Source organism: Oryctolagus cuniculus, chromosome 3 (genome assembly GCF_051225735.1).
Source record: "Oryctolagus cuniculus isolate XC-2025 breed Fujian yellow rabbit chromosome 3, ASM5122573v1, whole genome shotgun sequence".
NCBI classification, from domain to species: Eukaryota; Metazoa; Chordata; class Mammalia; order Lagomorpha; family Leporidae; genus Oryctolagus; species Oryctolagus cuniculus.
The window spans coordinates 6,991,675-7,001,897 of NC_142869.1; the positions used below are offsets into that span (position 1 = coordinate 6,991,675).

Sequence of the window (10,223 nt, forward strand, 5' to 3'; positions counted from 1 at the left end):
GGCAGAATAACAACCAATCAGGGGGCAAGGATAACTACCAATCAGGGAACGCAAAGTGCATGCTAATGAGGCACACCGTGCGACCAATCAGGGACCTGACATTGAAGTGGCCCATTTTGCATAGAAGTGTGCAGAGCCTGAATGTGTCTACAGACTCAGCTTCTGAAGACGACACGGGGGTCCCCGTCTGCCTCGCGCTTCCCTCAAGGCGCCTACACAGTCACATCCTGTCTTCCTTTCTCTCCTTTCCCGGGATCCCTGCACCCCTAGCAGAGGCGCCCCCCACAGCACCGCTTTCCCCAGCCTCCACTGCCAACTGCGGGCACACACCTGGCCTTGGTTCCTGGTGTGGGCCTGAGCGGGGAGAGCCGCCACTCTGAGCTCCCTCTTCCCACCCTGCGGAAGGAGGCCAGGCGACAGGACCTGGGGGCACCAGGACCCCGCTCCAGGTGGCCGTGGGGCTGCAGCGCCTCTCTGAGCGACCTCTGTCCCGCGCGGACAGCGGTAAGGAGGCCGGCGGTCTCCCAGTGTAGGATGACTGCGCGCGCTGGCGAGGTCCAGGAAATCGAGGGCGCGCGGCCGAGCTGCTCCCTGACTCCCGGCTGGGCGCGGGGCGTGGGGCACAGCCGGTGCAGGGTGTTTGTCGTTGGGGCTGGCGCTTACACACTTGGGCCCCGGGCGCGGGGGCGGGACTGCCTGTGCCGGAGGTTGCCCCCAGCGCACGGCGTTTGCGCGCGCTGCCCGCTTCCCGGCCGCCAAGCCAGGTCCCGCACGGACCGGTGCCAGGACTCCGGCTCGTTCGCGTGCGGCGGCTGGCTGTGGCGCCACGGCATCGCCGCCGCCGAGCTCACCCACTGCACCGTCGCGGCCATGGGCGAGCGGAGCGAGGAGCGCCTGCGGCGCGTGCGGGCTGCGGTGGCGCGGCCCAGGGCAAGGTGCGCGCCCGCTTCCGCTAGTGCAGCGACAGGTGCGAGATGCGGGGTCTAGGCGGGCTGTGAGGGCCTGGACATGGGAGGCACGCGGGGACCTGAACCCGCTGCTGTACAAGGCCCAGGGCGTGTGCAGTGCGGCTGCGCTCTTCTCGCTCGCGGTCAGCCTGCACGACAGGAGTGTGCGCGCTGTGGCATCCGTGGGAGTGGCCGCGGGGACCCGGGGCGCGCGCACACGTGTGGCCGGCGCCGAGGGGGAGGGAAGCACGCAGCAGGTGTCGCCCCTGTTCCATAGAGCTGCGTAAACTGCAATTTCCCAGGCCTGGGCCCCAAAATCCAGGTTCCAGCTACAGGCTAAGGCTTTTTGAGTCTGGGCCGGCAGGCAAGGAAGGGGCTTTGAGCTCCTTCTCTGGACTGAGGGCGTGGCTGGGGTCTGCGCACTCCTGGGGTTGGGACAATGGTGCCTGGCCAGTCCACGCTCCAGGCATCTGGGTGGGGATCCAGTCTGTTGGGGTGACCCCTGCTGGCCCCCGTCTCCCTCCTCAGATTGACCAGGACGGGCTCACCCTGCCGGAGAGGACCCTGTACCTGGCTCAGGATGAGGAGAGTGAGAAGGTGGGGCCTGGGCTGGGGTGCAGGGAGGGCCTGGGCCCCGGGGGGCGGGGTCCCCAGGCTGAGCAGCGCCCCGCCCTGGTGCAGGTCCTGGCAGCCTACAGGCTGTTCATGGAGCGCCTGCTCCGCCTGCTGGGAGCAGACCAAGTGGAGCGGAAGGCCCAGGAGATCCTGCAGCTGGAGCAGCGCTTGGCCAACGTGAGAGGGGGCTGGGCCTCCCGGGCTGGGGGAGGGGCTCAGGGCGTGGCTGGTGAGCTGTACGACCCTCCCCTAGATCACCGTGTCCGAGTATGACGACCTGCGCAGAGACGTCAGCTCTGTGTACAACAAGGTAACCCTGGGCCAGCTGCCGGAGGCCCCCTGCCCCCGTGAGTGTGACCAGGCCTGGAGGGCAGGCAGGCTGAGGTGGGCACTTGGGCTGTGTGGCGAGCATTTGGTTTCCCTGGCCACCAGTGTGTAGGGGTCACCAGGGGGAGGGAGGCCAGGGGAGCACTGGACACCCAGGGTCAGCCTCTCCCTGCTTGGAATGACTTCTTAGGCCTTGTGTGTGGGTGTTGGGACCCCACGGTGCGCGGGCAGTCCCGACCACATCTGTGTGCACACCTGCTGTGTTGTCTGGCCCGTGTCCCACATAGTTACCTGGGGTGGCGGGTGGTGGTCATCCTGAGCCGCACCTGTCCCTGCATTGTGTGAGCTGCTGCCCGAGCTGGACCAGGAGGGGGAGGGCAGGGACAGCCCCAGGCCAGCTGGTTCGGCCTGGGCCAGGTCAGCTGCCACATGGGTAAGCTGTGCCCTTTGCCCTTGGGCACTTCCCAGCACCCAGCGGAGCCCAGGTGAGGTGGGCTGGGTGAAGGGACGGGGAGCAGGTGCCCAATGGGTGTGGAGCCCTCACATCATCTCTGTCCAAGATGGGGACCCCACCCACTCCCCCTGCAGGAGGGGGCCCCGGTCTCGGCTTAGAGCTGAGTCTTCTCTGAGGCCCCAGGCTGCCCCTCAGCATGTCTCCTCCTCCAGGAAGCCCACCTGGTGTGTGAAGGCTCTGTCCACCCTTCCTGGATGAGCTCAGAGGCAGGGACTAGGGATGTAGGGGATGGTGCTGGCTGTGGGGGCTTCCCTTGCTGACCGGGAGCTGACGGCCTGGTGCGGGGCCCCCCTCCCTTCAAGCCGGGCCTTGGCACTGCTGTTCTTCCCGTCTCCTCTCAACTGAGGACCCCAGCCGCCCCGTGACCCACACCAGCGAGGGTGTTCCTTCTAGGAGGTAGTCCTGGTGCTGGATTGTACCTGGGTTTATTTTCTTGCTGCTCTGTGTCTCCGAGGAGAGTGGGGGCCCCAGTGGGCAGGGAACCTTCTGTCTCAGAAACCCATGCCAGAGCCCTGCAGGCCTGGGGAGGGGCCATGGGCTGCTCTGGGCACCACCCTGCACCTGCAGCTTCCTGGGTTTGCCCTGGACGCCCTGGCCTGGATGGCCATTTCTGGGCAGGTAAGAACAGGACTGGGTTGCACTATGTTGTATGAGAGGGTGGAGTGTGTGGTTTGAACCTGCTTGTTTCTTAGGGGGTACCCAGCTATGAGTACAATCCCAGGTGACTGAGGTGGGAGAGGCCCACAGCTGCCCTGGGGGTGTCATGGCCTAAGGCTGCAGGGTACCCCACAGTTCTGCCCATTGAGTGGCAGCAGGGCAATGAGGGGAGGAACCTCTTAGAGAAACTGAGTTAGCACCCAGAGTGAAGGGGCGCGGGTAGCATCCATGGGTGGTGGAGCTGAGGGGTCAGCCTTGGGGGTGGAAGGAAGGGGACTGGGGATTTTCAGATCTGGATCCGGGAAACACTACACAGGATCGGGACGAGGAGCTCACGCTGGGGATCCTGTGTGGGAGCCAAGCTAGGGGTGGGGAAGACCTCATGTTGGAGGTGCAGGGAACATGGGGTGGGGGTCCAAGAGCTCCACACTGGGCGGATCAGGGCGCAGCAACGGCCCCCAGCGACCGCAGCAGGGTCTTGTCCAGCAGCGGCAGTGAGGGTCCCGTGGTCGACTCCGGGCACTCGGCGTTGGTGCTGCTGTCAGGGGGCAGCAGGCCGCAGTCGGTGTAGGGCTCCAGGCAGGCGGCGAAGGCCATGACGTGCGCGACGTAGCTCTGCTCCTGCACGCCGTGTACCAGGTGCGCCTGCGGCCCGCGCGCAAACACAGCCACGTCCTCGCCGCCATGGGTCTCGGACGACAGGGGCACGGCTGCCTGCTGCCGGTACCCGGGGTCCTCTGCGGGAGGGCGGTGGTCACAGGGCGGCCTCCCCTTCCTGTGGTCAGCTCGCCCCAGCCCCCCAGCCAGGCCCCCGGCGGCACTCACTGCTCTCATCCTCAGTGACATCGGGCCGTATACCATTGCTGATAGCGTAGCCTGGGCCATTGCCATACAGGATGGAGGTGTAGTTCTTGCCGTCCTGGGCCTTGTCTGGGGCCAGCCCTGCAGGGGGAGGGGTGGACACTTGCGGTCGCGCTGACCAGTGTCAGGCCGGGTCCTGGGTGCCACGCGCCCGCACCTGTTGCCTCTGCCCTGGCTGAACGCTCACGAGGACCCTGAGCACCGGTGCTCTTAAGGCGCCCGTTAGACTGGTGGGGGAGTGGGGCGGGGACCGTCCACCCCCATGAGTGCAGCAGCCCCCGACAGAGTCCCTGACCTACCGAAGATGCAGCAGCCCCGCCCTGTGTAGCCCCCAAAGGTGAAGACGTGGGAGTGGTCGGCGGTGACCAGGATCAGCGTGTCCTGCTCGCTGGTGAGCTGGCCCGCCCTCTCAATGGCGGAGTCGAACATGACGGCCTCAGTGAGCGCCCAAAAAGCATTTCCTTCGTGGTGACCTTGGTCAATGCGGCCCCCTGCAGGACACAGGTGGAGGCTGACCCTTGACCCTGAGCCTCCCACCCTCCTCTGCTCTAGGGTGGGGGCCGCCCCTCACCCTCCACGAAGAGGTAGAAGCCACAGGGGTTCCGGCTCAGCAGGTGCAGTGCGGCCTCAGTCATCTCCATCAGGGAGGGGTCCCGCTCATGGTCTCTCTGGATCTCATATTTCATGTCTGAGGGCTCAAAGAGGCCTGAGGGACAAAGGCTGGGTGAGGGCCGGCAGGGGGCGCAGTGGGGGGGCGCGTCGGGGGTCTCAGGGGGTCCGGGGCCGTTACCCATGAGCTGGGTCACGCTGGGATCCTGAGTGGTCTGCAGGAGCTCTGTACGGTTCCACACGTACCGGGCCCCCTGGAGGGACACAGCCAGACCTCAGCCCAGGCTGACCCCCAGCCCCGCCCTCCTCCTGCTGGGCCCCGCCCCCTGGAGGGACACAGCCAGACCTCAGCCCAGGCCTGACCCCAGCCCCGCCCTCCTCCTGCTGGGCCCCGCCCCCGCCGCCCCTCACCTGGTGCTTTGTCAGCCACTCCTCCACCAGGTTCCGCCCATCCAACCTGGTCCCGTTCTGGCTGGGGTCAGTTGGGTACTCAGGGTCTGGGGTCCCCTTGGGAAACATGTACTTGCGGCCCCCACCCAGGATCACCTGTGGCCAGCAACAGGGCAAGTTGTTGTCAGTGGGCTGGAAACGCCCCTCCCACCCTAACAACTCCTTCCCCCACCAGGTTTGGGAATGGGCCGCTCTAGGCTGGGTCTTCTACCCTATCCCCCCAGCTGCCCCACCCAAAGGCCCTGGCAGGGCGGGGAGTTCAGGCTGCCTGGCCTGTGGCCCGTGGGTGCCCCGCCCCTCCCCAGCCCCGAGGCGCACGTCGATGTCCATGTTGGAGACCAGCTGTGAGGCGATGTCCTGGCAGCCCTCCTGCCGTGCCGAGGCAGGCATGTCGGCGTCTGAGTACCAGTTGCGGTTCACCGTGTGTGCGTAGGTGCCAGCTGGCGAGGCGTGTTGCACCCGCATGGTGGTCACCACCCCCACGGACTTCCCTGAGGGAGGCACAGGTCAGCGTGGGGCTCAGGTGTCTCCCCTCCCCATCCCACGCCGTGCGCCCAGCCCACCTGCCTTCTTGGCCCTGTACATCACCGAGAGCACCTCATTGCCCTGGGTTGTGTTGCACTGGTTGTAGCAGGCAGCCGCACTCAGGCCAATGGTCCTGTAATTGGCCTTGACCCCGCACAGGTAGGCTGTGGCTGTGCCAGCGCTGTCGGGCACCTGTCTGTCCACGTTGTATGTCTGCAGAGACAGAGATGGAGACCCCCCCATCTCTGCCTGAGACCTGTCCCCAGTGCCCCAGTCCCTCCCTGGCCCCAGCACCCAGGTCCCGCCCTCTTGCCCGGCTCCCTGCCCAACCCTCAGCCCTGTCTTGTGTGGCACTCGGGCACCCCAGCCCTTACCTTGGACAGAGCCAGGTATGGGAAGTGGTCCATGGCCAGGGGCGTCTCGGGTCCCAGGTTGCCAGTCATCTGCCCTTTCAGGATCCTTGTGGCCGTCACCGTGGAAACCCCCATCCCTGGGTGAGCAGAGCCTCATCAGTGCCCGGGGCCATGGTGCCCGGGCTGGGAGGGCCGTGGGGTGCATGGGTGCTGCCTCTCACCGTCTCCCAGGAAGAGGATGAGGTTCTTGGCGGCCGTCTTGATGTGCTGCAGCTCCCTGGCGGCATCCAGGGCTTCCCTGCCCTTTTGATACCAGAACTCCGGGTCCGTCTCCTCCTCTGGAAGAGGCTGGCAGTTGGCTGTGTTGGGGCAGGCTGCTCGGGGCTCCTTACCCGGGATGACGCCCAGGGCAGGCTGAGGCCTGGAGCCCAGCAGCAGCAGCAGCGGCAGCACCGACAGCAGCCAGGCCCCCTGCATGTCTGGATGGCGGCAGGGTGTTCGGCCCAGGACGCAGGCTTCCCCCGACAGCACGTGCTGCCTGCCCTTAAATAAGGCAGGAGTGGGACTTTGTGCCAGGGTGTGAGGGACCCATGTCCTTCCCCGTGCCCCTGGCAGACACCCCACCCCACCCCACCCCTCCCCTTTGATCGGTAGCCCTAGTCGTTGAGGGAACACAGGTTATTCTCACGTGCCGAGGCTGGGCTGTAGGAACACCCGGGAAGATGTTTGGTTGTTTCTGGTCGTGTGGGCGAGCCGAGCCTGTGTGTGTGTGTGTGTGTGCAACCCAGGGTAAGTGTGCACACACACACACGCACACACACCTGTGCTTAGCACACTACGAAGTTGGGGACAGTCCTGGGCCAGGCCAGGAGAGGGTGGGGTCTATCGGACCAGCCTTGTGCAGAACTTGACCCCTGTTCCCTGACTCAGGCAGAGGAGCCCAGGGAGGGTCTGTGCGCTCACAGCCCTGATCCTGGCCCCAGTGCGGCCTGCGATAAGGAGCTCAGAGTCTCGGTGGCCTCAGGCTGCATTCAAAGTATCCCTCGTGTGTCCAGCGGAGGGACAGCAGGGGCAGAGCAGGAGGGGACACGCACACGTGTCAGAGCATGGACGCGTGGCCACAGGGACACTGCGCTCACCTGCAGGCCAGCATCGCCCAGCCCTGCCCCAGGCCCAGCCCAGGTGAGCCTTGAGCCCACCATGCTAAGTGAGGCCAGCCAGTCACCCAGGACGAATCCTGATGGCTCCACCCACAGGGGGCCCAAGAGCACTGCCAGTGAAGGGAGTGGAGCGGGCAGCCAGGCCTGGGCGGGGGATGGGCCGATGCAGTTCCTGGGCTGTGCCAGATGGAAAGTTCGGGTGTCTGCCCAACCGTGGCCATGAACTTAGCTCTTCTGAGCCACACCCTTGGATGTGTCAAGAGGGGTCCTTGTATGTTCTGTGTCTTTTCCCCGATTCAGGCTTGTTTCAAGGAAGAAATGCCTCCTCCAAGCCGTGCCCAGCACTGCCCACCCCCAGCAGTTCCTCCCCCCTCAGGCCTCCGCACCTGAGCCCCAGGCAGGGCCCCTGACCCAGAGCCCCTCATGTCCGTCTGTGCCGCCTCACTCCCCGCCATGCCCACATGCCCTCCCCAGGCAGGGCCTCCTGGGTCTCCCTGCCCGTGCCCACCATGCTGCCTGCCGGTGACCTGCAGCTCTCGGGGGAGCCCCTCCTGTGGGAGCCCCTCCCCCACTGTTATTCAGCCATGTCCCTGCTGCCTGTGCTGTGCCAGGAACATTCTGACTAAAGGTCGGGGAGGCTGGCTGCTGGGCTGGCCCCTGCACTGCTCATGGGTCTTTGCGAGTCTAAAGGTTCCGGACTGCACGGCCCACGGTCGGTCGGAGGACAGCCCGGGCAGTCACCACTCCCTCCCCCGCCTTTCCCTTGGGCTGCCATTTCAGACTCGCCATTACCTCAGTGCCATCACGCACCTGTAACTTGTGTCCAGCTTCCCTCCAACACACACAAGCCCTGGAGCCTCACCAGGCGGGGCCGGTGGTTGGCTGCTCTGTGCGGCTGAGCGGATGTCCACGGGACCGGCCAGGGACCATGTGCCTGCCCTGCAGTAGCTCCGCCCGGTGGGTCTAGAAGGCTCGTGGGCTCTGATGAGCACAGCTGAAGATGACGTTCACACACAGCTATCCCCTGTGGGCACTGGTGTCACCCCAACCTGATGTACCCCGGAGTGTGCTTGCTGAGTGTCACGGTGGGGACCAAGACAGGGACAGAACCACGTGCAGAGTGGCTGTGCCGTCCTCCATGTCCACCGCAGCGTGGGAGTGACCCAGCTTCCCCTCCTGGCCTGCGCCTGGTGTTGTCACCTTGTCCGGTTGTAGCCACTCTGACCGCTTGTTGCCTGATGTCCCAGAATGCTCTTGTTCCAATGAGCTTATCTGAGTAGCAGCCTCCCTCTCACCTGGCGCTGGTGAGCTTTAGCACGCGCCCAGCAGGGCTGGAGACCCCCACACAGCTCGCGTCACCTGCAGGAGCACAGGAGGTTTCTCCACCTGCCTGCATGGGGCCACCTGGCCCTGGCTGTCACCTCCAGGCCTGAGTCACCTGACCAGGATGTCATGTGGCCCCACCCCTTCCTGGGTGCTAGGCAGCAAGCTCTGGAGTGGGCCGGAGCTGAGGACCCCTCCTCCGTGTGGCTGGGAACTCCCACGGCCACCTGTGTGTCCTGTGGGGAGAGAGCCTGGGTCTGTGGACGTTCTCAGGGTGCCGGTGAGGGCACTGGTGACAGGGGACAGAGGCAGAACCCTCACCATTCTCTGTCAGCAGTGTGTGGCATCTGTCCCATCAGGTGATGGGGACCAGGCCCCGCCCTCCCTGACACCCATGGTCCTACTGAGTCACCCTGGGAGGGGCAGCCCAGCCTCAGGATCCCTCAAAGGAACTGAGAAAAGCTTGGGGGGGTGGTGGGTCCAGAATCAGGCGGACACTCCTGTGAGCGGAGTACATTAGGACCTTAGAGGCAGGCACACATCGGGGTGCAGCCGGGAGCCCTGGCGTGGCACTGGGCCACGTCACCAGAAATCTACCTGCCCCCCGGGCTTGTACCTGCCGAGCGTCCGGGCCCAGAGAGAAGCTGCCAAGCTCAGAGGCAGGCCCCCAACAAGAGGGTTGTAGTGTGTGCTGCTGACCCATCACAGGCTGGGCACCAACGACTGGCGTGGCTGGCTCACCTGCCGCTCGTGGCTCTGGATCAGAGCACCGGTCCCAGCCCCTGGCAACGGAGCTCCTGATCTGGCTCCCGGCTAATGCGCCTGGGAAAGCAGTAGAAGATGGCCCACGTGGGAGGCCTGGATGGAGCTCCTGGCTCCTGGCTTTGGCTTGGCCCAGCTCCGGCTTTTGTGTCCATCATGGAGTAAACCAGAAGGTGGAAGGCATTTCTGTCTCTTCTCTCTGTGTGCCCGTCACTGTCCAATAAGTGACGCGTACGAAAAAAAAAGTAGTTAGGCCGGCGCCGCGGCTCACTAGGCTAATCCTCCACCTAGCGGCGCCGGCACACCGGGTTCTAGTCCCGGTTGGGGCGCCGGATTCTGTCCCGGTTGCCCCTCTTCCAGGCCAGCTCTCTGCTGTGGCCAGGGAGTGCAGTGGAGGATGGCCCAGGTGCTTGGGCCCTGCACCCCATGGGAGACCAGGAAAAGCACCTGGCTCCTGGCTCCTGCCATCGGATCAGCGCGGTGCGCCGGCCGCAGCGCGCCGGCTGCGGCGGCCATTGGAGGGTGAACCAACGGCAAAGGAAGACCTTTCTCTCTGTCTCTCTCTCTCACTGTCCACTCTGCCTGTTAAAAAAAAAAAAAAAAGTAGTTAATAGATTTTGGAAACAGAGAGATGGCCGGCGCCGCGGCTCACTAGGCTAATTCTCCACCTGTGGCGCCAGCACACCGGGTTCTAGTCCCGGTCAGGGTGCCAGATTCTGTCCCAGTTGCCCCTCTTCCAGGCCAGCTCTCTGCTGTGGCCAGGGAGTGCAGTGGAGGATGGCCCAAGTGCTTGGGCCCTGCACCCCATGGGAGACCAGGAGAAGCACCTGGCTCCTGCCATCGGATCAGCGCAGTGCGCCCGCCATAGCGGCCATTGTGGGGTGAACCAACAGCAAAGGAAGACCTTTCTCTCTGTCTCTCTCTCTCTTACTGTCCACTCTGTCAAAAAAAAAAAAAAAAGAAAAAAAGAAAAAAAAAAGAAAAAAAAGAAAAAAGAAAAGAAAAGAAACAGAGAGAGTGAGTTAGAGAACTCTCATTTGCTTCACTCTCCAAATGCCCACTGTGGGAGGGACCCAGGGCGCAGTCTGGGTGCTGGGAACTGAAGCTGGGTCTCGCGCAT

At 64.6% G+C, this 10,223-nt stretch overlaps 2 protein-coding genes across 2 annotated transcripts; one reads left to right on the forward strand and one right to left on the reverse strand.

Moving 5' to 3' along the window:
- The first annotated feature begins 534 nt into the window (after positions 1 to 534).
- On the forward strand, positions 535 to 2,575 carry LOC138849171 (endothelin-converting enzyme-like 1). Its single transcript, XM_089329712.1, has 5 exons — positions 535 to 935; positions 1,205 to 1,544; positions 1,629 to 1,739; positions 1,816 to 1,909; positions 2,556 to 2,575. Exons 1-5 carry the CDS (start codon positions 535 to 537, stop codon positions 2,573 to 2,575), a joined length of 966 nt encoding a protein of 321 aa, XP_089185838.1.
- A 237-nt stretch (positions 2,576 to 2,812) lies between these two features.
- Positions 2,813 to 6,393, reverse strand: LOC138848914 (intestinal-type alkaline phosphatase-like). Its single transcript, XM_070070054.2, has 10 exons — positions 6,080 to 6,393; positions 5,880 to 5,995; positions 5,544 to 5,718; positions 5,299 to 5,471; positions 4,942 to 5,076; positions 4,712 to 4,784; positions 4,493 to 4,627; positions 4,221 to 4,412; positions 3,886 to 4,002; positions 2,813 to 3,797 (listed from the first exon to the last, which is right to left on the reverse strand). The coding sequence occupies exons 1-10, from the start codon at positions 6,333 to 6,335 to the stop codon at positions 3,499 to 3,501; spliced, it is 1,671 nt and encodes a 556-aa protein (XP_069926155.1). The 5' UTR covers positions 6,336 to 6,393; the 3' UTR covers positions 2,813 to 3,498.
- Positions 6,394 to 10,223: the final 3,830 nt, after the last annotated feature.